The 21,650-nt window shown below is 45.4% G+C and overlaps 1 protein-coding gene across 1 annotated transcript in view; it reads right to left on the bottom strand.

Moving 5' to 3' along the window:
* The window catches only part of LOC141270590 (uncharacterized), a 191,861-nt gene that overhangs the window by 112,837 nt on the left and 57,374 nt on the right, over positions 1-21,650 (bottom strand). The window contains exons 4-9 of the mRNA XM_073680672.1: positions 5,339-5,488; positions 5,030-5,209; positions 4,823-4,946; positions 4,642-4,739; positions 4,348-4,438; positions 1,789-1,946 (exon numbers count right to left, since the gene is read on the bottom strand). Of these exons, the coding sequence (XP_073536773.1) occupies positions 1,789-1,946; positions 4,348-4,438; positions 4,642-4,739; positions 4,823-4,946; positions 5,030-5,209; positions 5,339-5,488 (801 nt within the window). The remainder of the gene's footprint in view (positions 1-1,788; positions 1,947-4,347; positions 4,439-4,641; positions 4,740-4,822; positions 4,947-5,029; positions 5,210-5,338; positions 5,489-21,650) is intronic.

Consider the following 21,650-nt stretch of genomic DNA (forward strand, 5'->3'; position numbering starts at 1 on the left):
GGGTGCCATGCATACCAGGATGAGGGGTGCCATGCATACCAGGATTGGGGATGAGGATGCCATGTTTACCAGGATGGGGATGAGGGGTGCCATGCATACCAGGATGGGGATGAGGGGTGCCATGCATACCAGCATGGGGATGGGGGGGCCATGTTTAACAAGAAGGGGGAACCATATATACCAGGATGAGGAATATTAACAGAATTGGGGACATTACCCCTATAACAGTGTCAGCAGCAGACCCCCTCCCCCAATGCATCATGACCACATTTTTTGCTTTCTATTTTCCTCCTCTAAAACCTAGCTGCATCTTATGGTCCGGCGTGTCTTATAGTCTGAAAAATATGGTAATCGTAAAAGGAAAACTCTTTGATATCATAGAAACAATAGCCAACAAAAATTTTCATTGTCAGACATGAATTCAGGAGGTCAAAATCATAAAGAAATGGCTCATTTCATAACTGAACCTGACAACTTTTGAGCTCGTCGGGTGGAAGGTTCTTCAGCTGCTCACTCAGGACATACAGCTTCTGTGCAGTTCCCTGTAGCTTCCTCTCCTGCTCTGTACCAATCAGTTAGATAAGTGTGGGGCTGGAGGATAGAGAGCAGTTCTCAGGAAGATCAGTGATCAGGAAGGAAACTGTCTCATTGTTCTCATCTGTCACTGGAAGCAGCCTCCAGTATAAGACGCGCACACTTACTAGCAAGATTTTTTTCTTGCTAAAAGTGTGTATTTCCAAGTAAAATATTTCCCACGTTAAGAATTTAAAAAAGCTTCTCTCCTGTGTGACTGCTCTGGTGACTAAGCAGAGATGATTTCTTCACAAAACATTTTCCACATTCTGAACAGGAAAAAGGTTTTTGCCTTGTGTGACTTGTCTGATGTCTATCAAAATGCGTTTTCTGGTTAAAACATTTCCCACATTCTGAACAGGAAAAAGGCTTCTTCCCTGTGTGGGTTTTCTGGTGCTGAACAAAATATGATTTCTGCTTAAAAGATTTTCCACATTCTGAACATGAAAAAGGCTTCTCCCCCGAGTGAATTCTCTGGTGCTTAACAAAATATGATTTCTGGTTAAAACATTTCCCACATTCTGAACATCTAAAAGGCTTCTCCCCTGTGTGAGTTCTCTGGTGCTTAACAAAATTTGATTTCTGGTTAAAACATTTCCCACATTCTGAACATGAAAAAGGCCTCTCCCCTGTGTGAGTTCTTTGATGTATAACAAGAAACCATTTCTGATTAAAACATTTCCCACATTCTGAACATCTAAAAGGCTTCTCCCCTGTGTGCGTTTTCTGGTGCTTAACAACATTTGATTTATGTGTAAAACATTTCCCACATTCTGAACATGAAAATGGCTTCTCCCCTGTGTGAGTTCTCTGGTGACTAACCAGATCAGTTTTCTGGTTAAAACATTTCCCACATTCTGAACATGAAAATGGCTTTTCCCCTGTGTGAGTTCTCTGGTGCCTAACAAAATCTGATTTCTGGTTAAAACATCTCCCACATTCTGAACAGGAAAATGGCTTCTCCCCTGTGTGAATTCTCTGGTGGTTAACAAGATTTGATTTCTGGTTAAAACATTTCCCACACTTGGAACAAGAAAATATATTCTCCGCTGTGTGAAATTTTTGATCTTTAAGAAAAGACTTTTCGAGTGGAAAAGTATCTCCATATTCGGAAAATGAAAATGCCTTCTTTGCTCTAGGAGATATTTGTTTTTTAATGCTGATTTCGTGCCTTTGATTTTCCTTAGTAGTCGGTAATGAATCAGAATATGGGACCGGTTTCATAGGATCAGATGATAGATCTTTGCTGTGAAGGGATGATAGTATATCTGGAGTAATGGCATTCACTTCAATTGTATCTAGTGGGATCTCATGATTATCTGATTTAAAAATTGAAGATGTCAGCTGTCCCTCTACTCTCCTGGTACAGTCATCTGCCAAGAATAAAACCAATTATCATTTTTGAATAAAATAAAAAAAAAAAATTTTTTTAATGATAACATTTCTAATTAAACAGTCCATAAAAATTAAAAAATATTGAATTATTCACCAAGAAAACCTCATAGGATGAACCAGTAGAAAGTGGTGTTCAACTGTTTGTTCATTCTGCCTCCCAGATATGGAACAAAAAGGCACCAAACAATGTTATGTAGGTGAAAATAATAACAATAAAAACTTCTACTCTTCTCACAAAAAACAAGTCCCCACGCAGGTTCTTCATCCGTCAGTGGAAAACAGAGGTTTCCACATTAGAGGCTCATTCTGTTGAAAAGCAACATGGCTTCCATAAACCAATCCAGCAATATCCGCTCTCCCAAACTCAAATCTCCCCCTCGTTCTGAGCCTTGCAGTGCGCCCAAACCACATTTAGCATCCATGTATTTGGCATTACTATAGTGAGAAGAACCCAATTAATTTACGGTGTGTGTCTCCTGGAGCACAATCTAGGCACTATGTGTTGTGTAATAAAATGGAAATGTGTAATTTTCACTCTCCAACATCCACTGGGTGCTAATTTCTGGAAAGTGTCTGTGGAGTCAAAATAGTCACTACTCCTATAGATTAATTCACTCAGTATATAATGTCCACAATTGAGTCACTTTATGGGGATTTCTACTGCTCTGGGTTTCTGTCATATTAGGGCTTCTGTAAATGGTGTGTCCCATCTCCTCTGGGATCTGCTCCTGCGACATCTGCTTCTGTCATCTGGAGCCGCCTTATTCATTCTGCAGGCGCGCTGGTGATGGAGATGTCAGAACCAGAAGCTCCGGGCGGCGCAGGCTCTGTCAAGCCAGTAAGATTAGGGTGCCTGGAACCTATAGTACCTTCCAGTCTGGCAGTATGGGTGTGTGTTCTGTCCAGCTGGAGTAATCTGCTCCCTGTTTCAGCCAACTAGAAAACACTGCACTCTAATAAAGCTGGAAGCTGCCAGATCCAGCCTTGTTCTCCTCTGGTTCAGTCCTTTGTGCTCAGCTCTCGGCTTGTGTATTCGTCTCCTGCTGTGACCCCGGCCCGTTTATTGACTACTCTTGTGTCTTCTGATTTAGTATTTTCTCTGCTCTCCTGGTTCTGACTCAACTACCTGACTATTCTTCTTGCCATCTCACACCACAGAACAGCAGGTAACACCGTGGCCCAAGCCTAAGGGTCTCTGTGTAAGTCCAGATCTATGTAGAGCAAGTCTTGGCAATCTGCGGCCCATGGATCACATCCAGCCCTCTGACATTCTCAGCCAGAGGGCCGCAGAAAACCGGAGCTACGATTCTGATTTGCCCCCGTATTTTCACTGGTGAATGTGGGGCTGCTTAGTAACTTGTTTGCAGAGCTGCTGGCCTCAAACTTCCACAGGAGAGAAGCAGGGACTAAAACTCCCATCTTTGCAGATAATGGGCAAGTAATTTCTAAGTGGAGCCCAGATAACACCTAGGAGGCAGCATTGTGTGTCTGCTGATCAGGTTACAGCACCTGTGATGCCTCTTTTCACACTAACTGTGGAATAAAAGCTGGTACTGCGGTTTACCTTCAGGGCGAGCCGCTAATTAGTAGCCACTGTATCTCCCTGGGTCTTCCTGGCAGGTGATGGGAGATAGGACACTTGGGCTGAGTTTTCCTACTGAATACAGGGTCCAGCACCTCCACTACATGCAGCCATTAGATGGGATATTCTATGTGCTCCCCAAATTGCTTTTCTGCTTCACCATGTACTCTGCTGCCACCTCACCTTTGTATGTGAAGGTTAACCCTTTCCTCACCCCTTTGCATCTAGCAGGTGAGGTAAGGGATAGCCCCTCACAGTGCTCCCTCCTGTGATCTGTGGTTTATCACATTCACACCATAGGCTGCAATAAAGATCCCCGCCTTCCTTTCCTGTCACCACCTGCACCACATGTGATGTGGATCTATGCTTGTGAAACAGGAGTGGGAGAACAACTTTTTTTCCAATGCTCCCAATTTATTTATTGCCTGATCAACAGCTAATACTTGTTACAATAACCTTTTTTTGCAACAAATATTTAGGCTATGTTCACACGACTGAGAAAGATCACAAGCACATACTGGTCTCTTCTGTAATTCGGATGATTCTCGCCTATTGAAGTCAATGGGTGTGCAAAAAAAAAAACCCGAAGGTGAATTTCATACTAAATGTCTATTTAATTCAATAATGTAATCACTTAGTCATTTGAACAGATTTTGGTGGAGGATAATATTGTGGTCAAGAGGCAAAATGGTGACCGCACGATTATGATACATCCAGACTATATAACCGATAAAACAGCCACAGCCTGTGACTGAGAAGAATCTGCGACTTCTGTGCATTTAGTGGCTACTACTCACCTGGGTAGTCATATGTAGGAATCTCCACTTTACACCGCTCATCACCCCTCACATATGTCTCTGTAGTATTAATATGGGTCAGATCTTCACCCTGAAACAAATATTGTAAAAGTCGCAGACAGATGGAGAAGTCACATCTATGATCAGCTCTAATCCTGCCATCTCCACCGTTCTCATTACACAAGTATAAAACATATAATACTGGTGGATAAAACAAGACCAAACACAAGACCTTCACAGCCGTCTACACATTATAGGGGAGAACCTATGACATGACAATGTCTCTCCATCTACCTGATGATCCTGAGGAACATTGGGATCTTCTTGTTTACAGTCAGGTGGAAGAAAAGCATGGGGAGATCTCTCTGGTGTTGTCCTTTTACTGGATAGAACTGGAGGAAACACATACAGGGACTGAATTCATTCTTTACGTACAGATAATTATAGGCCGTGTGTATTTAGTCCCGTCTATTACCTGGTGACGTGAGAAGCTCGGGAACCTCCATCATGACGTCCTTGTACAGATGTTTGTGTCCTTCTAAATACTCCCACTCTTCCATGGAGAAATAGACAGCGACATCCTGACACCTTATAGGAACCTGACACATACAATGATAGAGTCATACCACCGATCCCTTCATAGCATTACTGTATAATGTCCCAGCATTCTCAGCAGTGTCACCTCTCCAGTCAGCAGCTCAATCATTATATAGGTGAGTTCTAGGATCTTCTGGTCATTGATGTCCTCATGTATCAGACGGTGAGGTGGAGGCCCTGTGATTGGGCTCAGGGGTCTTTCCCATCCCTCAGACACAGGGTCCTGACAGCGCTCACTAGAGGTCTTCTTCACTACTGTGTAATCCTGGTTATGGAGAGACACATTAATAAATATCACTACAGACATTTCCAGAGTCCTCACCTCTCCAGTTCTGTCTATCTGTTATTCCCATAGATAAGAAAGATGTAATGTGACGTCATCAGAATCTCTCACCTCTCCAGTAAGCCGGAAGAGGATCTCTAGGGTGAGGTGTAATATCCTCTCAGCCATCTTGTCCCTGTCCATATCCATCTTTGATGGGTAAATAAGGAAAAATTTCTTATATAGAAGATCTTCACTGAGAGGATCTGATATTGTAGAGACCTGAATGAGAAGATGAGCCGATGTAACATCATAAAAATCCAATGTAATAATACAATTACTGGAGATAATAATGGGAAACATGGGAGATTTATTATTTTACACTATTTAGTTTTTTTTATTTACATCTAGCAATAAAACCTATATATTTTAGGCTGCAGACAAGAAGCAGTTTCTTCCTCTGAGTCAGCAACTGAATACGTTTCTCATAGACTCATCGTCCATAACGTTAATTGTCGTCTCATTTACTGACAATGGAATAGTCATTAGCAATACTGCAGGAGATATTCATTACAAGTGACATGAGAAATAACTACTTCATTATGAAGACGACATCCTCATCTTCTATTAAGGCTCTATAATCATATTTGGCCAGAGTCACTTACTACATCACCACCGGCCGTCTAAATGAATGTTTCCCGTCTTCCCCGGACTATAATCTTCTATAACGTTAGATCTTATGTCTGACTTACACACAGAAGTTTGAGGCATTTCTAAAAGCTTTTTTGTTTGTACATACACCGCTGACAGAAATGATTTGATACCAAAGTCTCCATGTACAGTGTTTTATGTGGTTTATTTTTGGCCTTAGGCTTTCCTATTTTTCAAGAAAACACCAGAAAAAGCAGATATTAAAAGGTTTCAAAAGTAAATTGACACCAACAATTCTTGTAAAAAGAAAAAAACATGCAAAAAGCATAAGATTCATTTTTTTATTTTTTTTAATACGTTAAACATTTATTTAAAAATTAACTCTTTTGAGCACCAGAACATAGATGTACACCGCAGGGATGGCACAGGTGCGGCTGCACAAAAACCCTGGCAGTTTAAACACTTGCTGCTGTCAAAAGCAAACATATCATCCAAGAAGGTTTGAGAGAGCTCAGCTGAATGCCCCTCCCCCTCCTCCAAGTACTCAATAATATGGGGCCGCCTAGTTACTATAATACTTAAATGCCTAATGGTGTCTGGGCCTGCAATATATGAAAGTCTCAAACCAAAAGTAAAGGGCAGAGTAAAAAAGCCAATATATAGTAGTATAAATCTATAATAATATATAAAGGAGACCCATAGAACCAAGGGATAGGAAACCATGAACAATATTTATTAATTTAATTCATATACATCATAGAATTGCAACATAGACATTGGTGAAAGAAGACAGCTAAAAAATTGTCAGGAGATGGAATTAAACCTGCAGAAAGAGACAGCCCTTTCAATACATGGGTCTCCCCAACAAACTCAGTACACTTCGGTCCTAAAGATTAATATAATCAATAATGCCTCACACCATTAGAATATATCTGTCCATTTCATAGATATCACCAAAAGGTAACACCTAAATGCGCCTCTTCGTTAGGAATACTAGTGTGGCATCATCGCCAGGTAATAGCAGTAATGTAGTATACACATACTGTATTTTTCGGACCATAAGACGCACTTTTTTCCCCCTAAATTTGGGAGGAAAATGGGGGGTGCGTCTTATGGTCCAAATGTTACGTGCGGTGGTGGTGGTGGAGCGGGATCGCAGGGCGGTAGCGGCAGCAGAGGTGAGGCAGAGCAGCTGGGGCTGGGACCTGTGCCTGGCCGGTGTCGGGCTGTGAGCGGCATCGGGCGGCGAAGCAGAGTGGCCTGCAAAGCTTTCCGGTGTGCGTGGCCATCTTCCTAGAGCTGTGATCTACAGGAAAATGGCTGCCTGAGCCGGCGCATGTCCAGAACGGTAGCTCCAGCGGCCATTTTCCTTCGCCGCTCACAGCCGGGCACCAGCCCCAGCCCGGTAAAGGCCCCAGTCTCGGCCCCAGCCAGAGGCCTCGGCCTCGGCCGCAGGCCCCAGCCTCGGCCTCAGCCGCAGGCCCCGGCATCAGCCACAGGCCCCAGCCTCAGGCCCCGGCATCAGCCACAGGCCCCGGCATCGGCCACAGGCCCCGGCCTCGGCCGCAGGCCTCGGCATCAGCCGCAGGCCCCGGCCTCAGCCGCAGGCCCCGGCCTCAGCAGCAGGCCCCGGCCTCAGCCGCAGGCCCCGGCCTCAGCAGCAGGCCCCGGCATCAGCCACAGGCCCCGGCCTCGGGCCCGGCCTCAGGCCCCGGCATCGGCCTCAGCCACAGGCCCCGGCATCGGCCTCAGAAGCAGGCCGTGGCATGAGCCGCAGGCCTCGGCATCGGCCGCAGGCCTCGGCATTAGCCGCAGGCCTCGGCATCAGCCGCAGGCCCCGGCATCAGCCGCAGGCCCCGGCATCAGCCGCAGCCCTCAGCATCAGCCGCAGGCCCCGGCCTCAGCCGCAGGCCTCGGCATCAGCCGCAGGCCCCGGCCTCAGCCGCAGGCCAAGGCCTCAGCCACAGGCCCCAGCACAGGAACCGGCCAGTCTAAGGTCCCAAGCCAGGCACAGGCTCCACAACATCTCAGCTCTTCTTCTGCAGCCGCCAGCTTCGTGAGGGACCCTGCCTCCTGTGACCCTCGCTCCACCGCCCCCCAGGTAAGGTACCGTACATATAAAGACTATACGATGGACCCCCATCTTATAAAAATTATTTTTTTTCTATTTTCCACCCCAAAACTTGGGGTGCGTCTTATAGTCTGAAAAATACGGAATATGAATAAATATATATCAAGTTACCTTGATAGGCACAGTGTAACTTCAGATTAATTGTTATTTCAATTCTGATCACTTACAACTATCAGAGCATCTGGGTATTCATATATGTATCTACTGCATAACTGCTATTACCTTGCGATGATGCCGTTTGTTCTTCCAGTAGTTAATCCTCTGCTAGAGGAGTCTGGAGGTGACTCTCATACAGACCACAGGAAAGCTGGAATATTTGTGTGTATAGGGGAGTCAAGAGAGATAGCCGTCTGCCAAATGACCATTCAGCCAACACTTATCTCATGTGTATGGGGCCGTTAGAATTACATTGACAGGCAGTGATAATACACCGCACTACAGTAGTACAGTGCATCACCTGAGCAATCAGAAGCTTGTATGTTGTACAACTGCACTAATGAGAGTTGTTTAAAAAAGTTTTAAGAACAAGAAATATCCATCACTATAGGTAAAACAGACTCACTGCACAATGTTAGTTAAGTCACGTCCGTAACAACTTTATTATACTGTATTATCCTATACCAGTGATGGCGAACCTTTTAGAGACCGAGTGCCCAAACTCCAACCCAAAATCCACTTATTTATAGCAAAGAGCCCAACATGGCAATTTAACCTGAATGCTGTTGTTTTATTTTAGAAAAAACAACTCATACATTAGCATGTCACTAGAGCACCCGCAATACTCGGTGTATACCCGAGTAGCTGATGCAAAATCGAGTAGTGAGCACTTGCGCTCAACACTAGTCGTCATATCGCCATCATTTTTTTTTTTTTTTACTTTTGAAAAAATCCAATCCTGACCCCAACACATAACAAAAACACAGCCCTAACCCCAATTGTAAACCTAACACAGCCTAGCCCCAACCGTAACCCTGACACAACCCTATCCTCAACCCTAACACAACCCTAATACAACCCTATCCCCAACCCTAACCCTACTATAACACAACCCTAACACAGCCCCAACCCAAACCCTAGTATAACGAAATCCCAACATAGCCCTAGCCCTAACCCCAACCCTACTATAACGCAACCCCAACACAGTCCTAGCTGTAACCCTAACCCTATGTCCAACCCTATCCTCAAAACACCCCTAACACAACCCTACTACAGATGGACGGCCAAGCACCGCAGGTAAGGACTTCCGGCCAGTGGCAGCTGCCGCCAGAACCAATGAAAGCTGATCGGCGGGGGTGCCGGGTGCGGGACCCCGGCCGATTATAAGTAGTGGACAACTTTTTTAACGGACTGCTGGGGCGCCACACGGGTACAGGACACAGCGTGCGGGCACAGGTGACGGCGCTGGCTCATTAGACTGGTGGCAGTGCTTGTGCTGAACCGATTGGGTGCGTGACCACAGGGAGGGCTCTGCATGCCACCCTCCGGCACGCGTATCATAGGTTCGCCACAGCTGACCTAGGGGAAACAGTGTGGAAAAACATAGTTCAAAATTGTGTACTGCTATTTATTTCTAAGATTAGTTATACCTAATGTTTACCCTGGGACCTTCAAATTTGACTAGCTGTCCTAGTCAAGTGGCGTGCAGGCTGATGGGGAGGCTCATGGGTATAAGAGACGTCACGGCACAGGACACAGCGCAGTCGCAGGTGATGGAAGTAGCTCAGGAGGCTGGCGGCAGTGCTTGTGCTGATCCTATGGCTCGCGTGCCAACAGGGAGGGCTCTGCGTGCCACCTGTGGCATGCGTGCCATAGGTTCGCCACCGCTGTCCTATACACATCCTATACACAGTGGCGTAGATAGAAATCACAGGTCTCACAGCAATAGCTGTAATTGGGCCCAGCAATCTCAAAAGGGAAAAATATATATATATATTTGGTGGAGTCATATCCCACAACTCTGTAGACCGCATGCTGCTGTTGTACTTGGCAGGCCCGGACCAGATGGAATGGAGATAAATAAGGGAGACCAAAGTCAAAAAATAAACTTTTCTTTACTTAAAAGAACTTGATGAGAAGGATATACATCAAATAGCGGGCACAACACTTGGTAAATGCTTTGGCATTATGCATAGTCAGGAACACAACATTTTTTTTTTACAAGCTACAACAGTCCAGCAAACCATTCTGGGAAGGCCCATCATCCCCTATGGAGACCACTAGATGTATCGCTATGGCACCTCAGAGCAACTCACAGCTCTCAGTTTATTATTGAGGACCTCACTGGCTGAGGTTACGACTCCTCACTAGTACTCTCAAAGTCCATTCAATGAAGGTTACACACTCCTTGCTGTGGCTCTGCATCTTTAGCTCTCCGTAGGAGAACTGGTGTCCCAGTTTGGCGACACTGTGGCTTCTTCTCTAGTATAGACAATAGTTTGCATAAATCCTGGTCTTAGCGATGCAGCAGCGATCCCGACAACGATACGACCTGTCAGGGATCGTTGCTGCATCGCTAATACATCGCTGGTGAGCTGTCAAACAGGCAGGCTCACCAGCGATCAGGGGAGCAGCGATATCGTGGAAAGAATCGTTCCATGATGTCCTGCTCCCGTTACCAGCCTGCTGCAAGCAGGAGCAGGCTGGTAACTATGGTAAACATCGGGTTACTAAGTGCGCGTGTGCCCCTAGTAACCCGCTGTTTACCATGGATACCACTCTGCTACGGTGCGCGGGAGCCTCCGCGCACCGTAGCAGAGTGGTATCCATGGTTTACAGCGGGTTACTAAGTGCGCGCGTGCCCCTAGTAACCCGATGTTTACCATAGTTACCAGCCAGATCGTTGGTCCCGCTGGTCACACACAGCGATGTGTGCTGGCCAGCGGGAGGCCAACGACCAAAAAATGGTCCAGGACACTTTGCAGCGATCAGCGACCTCACAGCAGGGGCCTGATCGTTGCAAAGTGTCACACATAGCGACATCGCTGGTGAGGTCGCTGGTGAGTCACCAAAACCGTGACACAGCAGCGATCTCGCTAGCGATATCGCTATGTGAGACGGGGGCTTAAGACAAGGAATCCTTCCTTAACTTAATCCCCTATAATTAGGCCTCCTGGCCTGATCTAAGGACCTCACTCTGCTCTTTGTCTCCACTATGCTCCCTGCATGGAATATGGATTCCCACTGCTATTCTATCTTTGCTTTCCCTAAGAACGTACTATCTGATGTCTCCCTCCTGGCACACAACACCATATCAATTCAAGTCTGCAACCAGATAGACTAAAAGTCTGTATTTCTCACTTACTTATTCACATTTTACTCATCACCAGGAAATTGTTGTCCTGTGTGCCCATGTATCTCAGTACGAGGGCTCCCACACAGTATGATGGTCCCCATAGCACCTCACACAGTATTATGGCCTGCTACACTAAATGAACAAAATGAGGACCCTTACTCAGTATAGAGGCCCTTACAGTCCACCACGGCCCCACACTCATGGCCCCCACCATCCGCCCACTCAGTATGGTGGCCCCCACAGCCCTTGAAATAATATGATGCTCTCACAAGTCCTTATATAAAAAAAAAAAAGAAACACTCCTGAGGTGTGCTGCTCCGATGCCTGTGCAGTGTGTGTACTGAGGCTCCATACTACATATCTGATCTAGTGACATCATTGTGCCTGCAGTGCAAGAAGTCTCGGACTCACAGGCGAAGGCTGAATTGTGAATTAGTGAGCTTTCGAATCCCTGATTCACTATTCTATTCAATTGTATCACCATCATGGGAATGTGGATATCACTGAAATTGTTATGATGGGGAAGGAGAAGGTGCCCAATCCCGAGCTGCACCGAGCCCTCTCAATTCACGAACATTATAGCGGCCATGTGGGCTGCCACTATGGATGCTACGCCCCTGCCTATCCAACTAGTGTGTGCTAAATATATCGTAGGTCCTGGGTTTTTAGTATATGCACGAAAAATGGGGCTAAGTGAGTATTTATTATTTGCCGTCAGGTAGCCGGTGGGGCGGATTGTACCATATTGTGTATAGGGGGCAGTACTGTGGGAAAAAAAACCCTAAAGTAAAATCTTAAATGTTTATTAAATATATGCATTAAAGACTGGACTAACAACATATATACTTAAAGCTAGCAAAATTACAAGCCCAATGGCTTTTTGTGAATGTATATAAACAGATGTAAACAATGATGCTGCTGAATAACTGATACAGTCACTACCTGTCACGATGGTGTTGAGACTTTGGGTGCTAACCAGGTCCCTAGAACTAGGGGTGCCCTAGTTTTTCCCTGTCAACCGAATTACTCCTGAAGATGGAGACAATGGGATCTCATTCCTTCCTATGCTCCTATATCTACCCAGATCAGTCCCCTCCACCACCCAGGGTATTGGGAAGCTGAAGTGCATAAGAACACAATAACCAGAAAAACAAGGGAAGACAGACAGGGATAAATGAAAATACCAACCATATACACACACACCAAACAACAGAGTGTTGGGACACAGGGGAGTTAAGGGAAGGAAAATACAAATTAGGAGAGGAAGAGGATAAGTACACAGACAAAAACTCAAAGCAACAATCTCCAGACCAATCACCAAACTCTAACTCCAACCACATACTTCACCTCCAGCTCCAGAACCAGGTAGTAAGAACTAACACTGGTTATCCCTAAGTGCCAGAGGCAAGCATATATAGCAGGGGGGAGTGGCCAATACCGAATAGCTGAGACAATCCAATTAGGAAACCTCTAGGAGCTCAACTGAACAGATTAACCTCTGCACTACTAACAAGGAAAAAACAGCACTGTTTAATACGATGAGGACATACTTCTATCCAGTGAAGGAGTTTGTGAAACCAGACGCTGCAATCGTCTGGCCTCTCTGTTGCTGTATCTCCATGACACTACTTTACCCCGTACCTAAACAAAGCTGATACTGCCCAGCCGCAGAGGTTGGCACCCTAATGAACAACAATGGCGCCGCCCCTCAAAAGCCATAGTGAACCCTGATAAATATATATATATAAAATACACTGATACATTAAGTAGGACCAGATATGTATCTAGGTATACAGAAAGGAAAGGGTATGGTACTTGTCAAGGGATTTATCACAATATCACAGCCCAGGAACCACCCGCTGTGATATTTGGGGCGAACAGCTCTCTGCTTCCCCCTATCGTTCGGACAATCACACGATTGGCAGAAAAATAACGGAGGAGGCCACATGCTGTTTGCAGTAACAGGCCGGTTATCAGAAAAACTAACAGTGAGATATACAGTACAGACCAAAAGTTTGGACACACCTCATTTAATGATTTTTCTGTATTTTCATGACTTTGAAAATTGTACATTCACACTGAAGGCATCAAAACTATGAATTAACACGTGGAAATATATACTTAACAAAAAAGTGTGAAACAACTGAAAATATGTCTTATATTCTAGGTTCTTCAAAGTAGCCACCTTTTGCTTTGATGACTGCTTTGCACACTCTTGGCATTCTCTTGATGAGCTTCAAGAGGTAGTCACCAGAAATGGTCTTCCAACAATCTTGAAGGAGTTTCCAGAGATGCTTAGCACTTGTTGGCCCTTTTGCCTTCACTCTGCGGTCCAGCTCACCCCAAACCATCTCGATTGGGTTCAGGTCTGGTGACTGTGGAGGCCAAGTAATCTGGCGTAGCACCCCATCACTCTCCTTCTTGGTCAAATAGCCCATACACAGCCTGGAGGTGTGTTTGGGGTCATTGTCCTGTTGAAAAATAAATGATGGTCCAACTAAAAGCAAACCGGATGGGATAGCATGCCGCTGCAAGATGCTGTGGTAGCCATGTTGGTTCAGTATACCTTCAATTTTGAATAAATCCCCAACAGTGTCACCAGCAAAGCACCCCCACACCATCACACCTTCTCCTCCATGCTTCACGGTGGGAACCAGGCATGTAGAGTCCATCCATTCACCTTTTCTGTATCGCACAAAGACACGGTGGTTGGAACCAAAGATCTCAAATTTGGACTCATCAGACCAAAGCACAGATTTCCACTGGTCTAATGTCCATTCCTTGTGTACTTTAGCCCAAACAAGTCTCTTCTGCTTGTTGCCTGTCCTTAGCAGTGGTTTCCTAGCAGCAGGGGCGTACATAGGAATCATGGGGCCCCATAGCAGAAGCTCTAATTGGGCCCCCCTCCCCCCACCCAAAAAAAGTAAATAATTGTCGGGGTCACCAAAGATCAGATCTCACAACTTTCCATCCTTTACATAGTAATTTTCCTCCTGCTGATGTCCTAGATCTCTCTTTCATGGCCCCATAAAGTGTGATGCCAATAAAACGGCCCCCCAAACACAGTATGAAACCCCCATGGTGAATTCCTCCACATGCACAGTATAATGACCCTACTGTACCCCACCTCAACTCCCAGGGTAAAGTATGCTGACCCCAACACAGTATGATCTCCCAACTGTGAGCCGCTAGAGAGGATGGTACATAATAAGGGAGGGTGTTATACATAATAAAAGAGGAAACTATATAACTAAGGATGGCGCTATACATAATAAGTGAGTGCACTATATACTAAGGGACTGTGCTATACATAATAAGGCTACATTCCTGCATCTGTGTGCAGTGTCAGTGTGCTGCCCTGTGTTAGAAACATTGAGCATGTCCTATTCTAATCCTCAAAATCTGATCAGAACAGGACACTCTTTTACCCTCTTAGATCTCATTCTCAGATCCGTGATTTTCATGGATGTGTGAATGGATCTATCAAACTGTACGTAAATGTGAGAATGCAGCCTAAGGGATTTTACAGATAACATTATCACTCCAAGTCACACAGTGCAGATATAGAATAATATTTACATCCAGGCACTTACCGCTGACGTCTCATCTGATCAGAGCCGGTTTCTCGGGCTTCTTCTCCATCTGGTCAGACCTTCATGTCGACATCTCCCAGCCACGACTCGTCTTGTCACGATGATCTCCAGCCTAGAAAATAACAAGGTCACATATTGTATCCATACATGTGTCTCCCCCGCTCTGCGTCCTCGACTACAGATATGTAACCCCCCCCCCCCAATTAATATACTATTAGCCACTTAGTAATCGAAATATAAAGTCATAAGCAGCACTGTGCCCCCCATTAACTATAATCTGCACCGGACAGTCTCTGTGACTCTCCCCAATTAACTGTAAGGCTATGTGCACACGGAAAATATACAAGGCTTTACAGTACAAGCAAAGTGAAACCCCCATAATTGCTCTCTCCCAGCACCCCCATCATTGCTCTCTCCCAGCACCCTCGTCATTGCTCTCTCCCAGCACCTCCGTCATTGCTCTCTCCCACCACCTCCATCATTGCTCTCTCTCAGCACCCCCATCATTACTCTCTCCCAGCACCCCGTCATTGCTCTGTCCCAGCACCCTCGTCATTGCTCCCTCCCAGCACCCCCATCATTGCTCTCTCTCAGCACCCGCATCATTGCTCTGTCCCATCACCCCCATCATTGCTCTCTCCCAGCCCCCATCATTGCTCTGTCCCAGCACCCCCATCATTGCTCTGTCCCAGTACCTCCATCACTGCTTCTCTCAGAACTCCCATCATTGCTCTCTCCCAGCACCCCCATCATTGCGCTCCCCCAGCACCCCCATCATTTCCTCTCAGCACCCCATCATTACTCTGTCCCAGCACCTCCATCATTGCTCTCTCCTAGCCCCACATCATTGCTCTCTCCCAGACCCCCACCATTGCTTTGTCCCAGCACGCCCAATCATTGCTCTCTCCGAGCAACACGTCATTGCTCTCCCCAGCTCTATCAGCCCCATTATTGCTCTTCCCAGCCCCATCATTCCTCTCCCCAGCCCCATCAGCCCCATTATTGCTCTTCCCAGCCCCATCATTCCTCTCCCCAGCCCCATCAGCTCCATTATTGCTCTCCCCAGCCCCATCACCCCATCATTCCTTTCCCCAGCCCCATCAACTCCATTATTCCTCTCCCCAGCCCCATCAGCCCCATTATTGCTCAACCCAGCCCCACCATCCCATCACTGCTATCCCCAGCCCCACCATCCCCAACATTGCTCTCCCTAGCCCAATCATTCCTCTCCCCAGCCCCATCATTGCTCTCCTTAGCCCCACTATCCCATTATTCCTCTCCCCAGCTCCATCAACCCCATTATTCCTCTCCCCAGTCCCATCATTCCTCTCCCCAGCCCCACTATTGCTCTTCCCAGCCCCATTAGTCCCATTATTCTTATCCCAAGCCCCATCATTCCTCTCCCCAGCCCCATCAGCCCCATTATTGCTCTCCCCAGCCCCATCAACCCAATTATTCCTCTCCCCAGCCCCATCAGCCCCATTATTCCTCTCCCCAGCCCCATCAGCCCCATTATTGCTCTCCCCAGCCCCATCAGCCTTCTCCCCAGCCCCATCATAGCTCTCCCCAGTCCCATCAGCCCCCTTATTGCTCTTCCCAGCCCCATCATTCCTCTCCCCAGCCCCACCATCCCACCATTGCTCTTCCCCCACCTCCCCTCCCCAGCATTTCAGTAAAAAAAAAAAAAAAAACACAACTTACCTCAGCTCGCTCCCCTGCAGCAGCATTCTCCTGGTTGCCGGCAACTTTCTTCCTGACCCAGGCGTGCGCTGCATGATGACGTCATCAAGCTGCGCGCGCCTGGGTCAGGGAGGAAGCAGAGGACGAACCCTCCAGCTCCGCTGCTATTCTCCTCCTGACAGCAGCGGAGCTGCAGGGATCGCTCCCCGACCGCCGCGTGCAGGGAGCAGCTGCACCTTGCGGGCCCCTTGGTGCAGCAGCATGGTGGGGACCCGGCGCAGCTGCACCGGCGGCAGTATGTCCACCCCTGGACTGCTATGGGGCCCCCACGGCTCACGGGCCCCATAGCAGTCGCGTGGTCTGCCGCCATTGGCGGTACGCCGCTGCCTAGCAGCTATTTTACCATGAAGACCTGCTGCACAAATTCTCCTCTTGACAGTTGTTGTAGAGATGTGTCTGCTGCTAGAACTCTGTGTGGCATTGACCTGGTCTCTAATCTGAGCTGCTGTTAACCTGCGATTTCTGAGGCTGGTGACTCGGATAAACTTATCCTCAGAAGCAGAGGTGACTCTTGGTCTTCCTTTCCTGGGGCGGTCCTCATGTGAGCCAGTTTCTTTGTAGCGCTTGATGGTTTTTGCAACTGCACTTGGGGACACTTTCAAAGTTTGCCCAATTTTTCGGACTGACTGACCTTCATTTCTTAAAGTAATGATGGCCACTCGTTTTTCTTTACTTAGCTGCTTTTTTCTTACCATAATACAAATTCTAACAGTCTATTCAGTAGGACTATCAGCTGTGTATCCACCTGACTTCTGCACAACACAACTGATGCTCCGAACCCCATTTATAAGCCAAGAAATCCCACTTATTAAACCTGACAGGGCACACCTGTGAAGTGAAAAGTGAAAACCATTTCTGGTGATTACTTCTTGAAGCTCATCAAGAGAATGCCAAGAGTGTGCAAAGCAGCCATCAAAGCAAAAGGTGGCTACTTTGAAGAACCTAGAATATAAGACATATTTTCAGTTGTTTCACACTTTTTTGTTAACTATATAATTCCACATGTGTTAATTCATAGTTTTGATGCCTTGAGTGTGAATGTACAATTTTCAAAGTCATGAAAATACAGAAAAATCTTTAAATGAGAAGGTGTGTCTAAACATTTGGTCTGTACTGTACACCTCTGGATTCCAACACATGGAATCTGTGTAAATGCCCCCGTATGATCACCGCTAACTCCACGATAACCCCAGACTACTCGCTGCCACCACCAGCCGTGTTTTAATCAGGCTGACTGGACATCTGATAGCGTATGGCTTTGAGGTGCGATTACAGAACAAAACTATTAAATTTTATATTTACTCTAAAGGAAGGCAGTGTTTATGAGGACAGCAGGGTTGTGGGCTGTCCTCAGCCATTCAAGATTTTAGCAGGCGAGCACCAGTGAGGAGCATACCTTTAGCCACTGTGGTTGTAAGTATACTTTTACGATGTATGTCACACTGTGTACGCTGCCATTTGGAATTTTTCCCATGTATGTGAGCGTTCCAATCTATAGTTGAGGTATCATGGCAATATCTTGGGCACATGCTTCTATATTAGAATCCCTACAGGGCAGAAATCTTTATTGATCATACCTCTTATTGATCTTTCCATGACTTACCTTCTTTGTAATTCCATTCCACTCTAATGCTCTATTATTTTGATATTGAACATACTTTGGTTTGGCAGCATATTTCCTCTGATTGACAAATGTTTTTTGCTCCACACTGGTGCTCCTCCATTGTTTTATTTTTTGAGGTCTGAGTTTGTGATTTTCATTTCCGATTTATTTTTCACCAATAAAATTTTGTAATTTTATGATTCAGGACGTTTTTCGAAGTCTTTTTGCTCTCTTTTTCTTCTATGTAATTTACATTGCTTCGTTAGTCCTCACCACGTCTGTCTATATGTCGTTTACTGGGGTATTACCAATTAGGTTTAGATATATCATCTACCCCTCTTTTCCAATTTCTGTGTTATTTAAGTATTTTATGAAATCCCAACTGCAATAACTCATCGCCAGACTATCGCAGAAGTTCGAGATTGCCGCCATATTTTCCATCAGGATTTTATCTTTACTTAGAGACCAAACATGACATAGCTATTGTTAGTTATCTGTCTACTATTGATTTTTGGATTATAGGCAGGTATCACACATGAAAAAATATGCATATTTTTACCCTCTTTGCTCCGGCGGTGAAAATGTATATCCTATCCCTATCAGTTTTATAAAAACTCCAATATTCAAAGTTTTCTATTGGTGCCTCAGCGTATAGCAAATATGTTTGGATGAAAGGAATGTGCGCCTGTGAAGGACAATAGCTATCTCTATCACTTGTGAGGTATCTCCTTTAATCCTCTTGAAACTTAAAAGGGCTTCCACTGCCCTGTTTATGTAAAAACACATGTACCCTTTTTGTTGTTCAACTCTTTGAAAACAGTTCTCCTGTCTATTTTAAATGTCTTTGTCTTTCTCAAAAAAGGTATCTTCTTTCAGTCATCTGGGCATCAAAAGGGACTCAATGCATTTTAACTAAGATGGTTCACATGTCTTTGTCTATGGTACAATCCTGCATCTAAGAGTGTCAGTTGCTTGTCTTACTGGAAATCTGTGTGATAAGAAAAAGGATGGAGCCCCCTCCTTTTTCTTTTTTTTGAAGTGAGTGACTTCAGAGATTTTTAATATTTTCTATGACTGTACTCATCAGAGAATGTTTCAATAATCCAAATTGACATGTTTCCCAAACAGGATCATCTGGAGACTTGATACAGGGATGATAATTCATGATGTTCATAATAGCCAGGTGTCCAGGTTTAAATATCCAAACTTCAGCAAAAACCACTCCCCAGACTAGGAGACCTATTCCCATTTCTAGAGGTGAATTGTCATCGGATATATAGAATGGAGTCTGTCTACAATAATGTACTGCGCCTGCGCTACATCTCATACGCTAGAGGTCCGATAATGTCCATGCCCTAGTGTGCATGTCCCGAGGTGACATGCTTTAAACTGTAACGCCAGATAAACTGTTTGCCACGGCGCCACTCGTACCCGTAACTGCGCATGCCCATAGTTATGTGTTCCACTCCGGAGCGCGTCTAGGATCATTGTCCGCGATTGAGCATGCCCTGATGTGTGCGGTTTACACCAAAGCGCATCACGATCTATCTGCGACAAAAACAAGTATTGCACATCCTCCAATCATGCAATAGGCATGTAGATCTACTTTATCACTATAAAAAATATGGGATGGTGGCCCACAGTATATTCCTAAATGGTCATATTTGTCCCCTATTGCATAATTAAAGCTACACAAGGATCACCACACTTGTTAGTTACTAAATAGTATATGTGGGATATAACTGATAAGAGATAATTCTGATATGGAAACTCAGATATCTCGATGAAGTAGAACAATATGTGAACCCAATTCAAAAGGAACTGAGTAGCAATGAATAGAGTATGAAATCCAAAAATATAATCCAGAATAGGGCTGTATTCACATAAAACAGGCATAGGAAATTTGCACATTGAGTCCCTCAGAGGCTAGTGAATCCAGTGTGGAAATCCACTCATTTTCCTTTTTGAGGATACATCTATTGCGATCACTTCCTCCCACATTGGGTTTAACCACCTCGATGATACAAAAGGAGATGTCTCCTGTTTCTCCTCGATGTACACTGTTCATGTGTTCCACTAATGGGGTGTCCCGACCATGGAGTATATAGCCCACAAGCTCCCCCAACCTCCTCCTAGACTCCCTCTTGGTCGTGCCTACATAATGTAGGGACAGGTGCATGTGATCATATATACAAGTCCTGAGGTTTTACAGTTGGAATAATCCCTCTGGAAAAAGGTTTTATCCATGGAGGAACCCAAGAAAGATTTACATGGTCTCATCCAATTACATGTACAACATTCTCCACATCTAAAGAAACTGCAGATTCTTCTATCTAGCCAAGTCCCCTTGGGTGCAGTTTTTTTTTTTTATAGATACTATGCACTAAATGATCCCTAATTGACAGACCCTTTCTGAAAATTATTGTGGGAGTAGATCCCATGAGCACCCCTCAGCTCGGGTCAGCCAGAAGTATATTCCAATGTCTTCTGAGGAAAGTAAAGATACGGTCACTCTGATTGTCATCAATTCCTATTACTTGTGTTATCCCATCTTTTTCTTGGTCTCTTGGTTTGTTATGGAGAAGTGTCTGTCTCTTATTTTTTTGCAAACGAATGTGCGTAAACGAAAAAGTATTGTGGATACCTTTTTCCCTGAATATGATATTCATGTCAATTGCCTGTATATTAAAATCTGTGACATTAGAACAGTTCCTTCTCAACCGCAAAAATTGTCCCTTTGGTTTTCCTTTTTTTTATGGGCATGGGGTGTTGGCTATCCAGCTTAAATACACTATTAGTGCTTGTAAATTTATGGAAGATGAGTGTCTCTAGGGTCCCATCCTGTTCTTTCTAGATTAGGACATCCAGGAAAGGCCACAGGTAACAGGTAATCCCCGACAGGCAGTATATTATTGTACAAAGCCTTGATATCTAGAAAGGCCTGCACCCTACATGAATGTATACATGCTCAAGGGTATACATGGAGGGGAGCAGGTGAAGGGAAAATCATTTTCCAGAGAGATTATTTCAACTGTAAATCCTCAGGACTTATTCCAACTACAGGACCTCAGGTGGTACTGTGGGAACATTATACCGTGTGGGGGCATCATACATACTGCATAAGGGGCATAATGGGGGCATTACACTGTGTGGGGGCATCATACATACTGCATAAGGGGCATAATGGGGGCATTACACTGTGGGGGCATCATACATACTGCATAAGGGGCATAATGGGGGCATTACATGTGTAGGGGCATCATACATCCTGCATAAGGGGCATAATGGGGGCATTACACTGTGTGGGGGCATCATACATACTGCATAAGGGGCATAATGGGGGCATTACACTGTGTGGGGGCATCAAACATACTGCATAAGGGGCATAATGGGGGCATTACACTGTGTGGGGGCATCATACATACTGCATAAGG

Source organism: Phyllobates terribilis, unplaced genomic scaffold (assembly GCF_046119375.1).
Source record: "Phyllobates terribilis strain yellow unplaced genomic scaffold, ASM4611937v1 Scaffold_5__5_contigs__length_657084704, whole genome shotgun sequence".
Lineage (NCBI taxonomy): Eukaryota > Metazoa > Chordata > Amphibia > Anura > Dendrobatidae > Phyllobates > Phyllobates terribilis.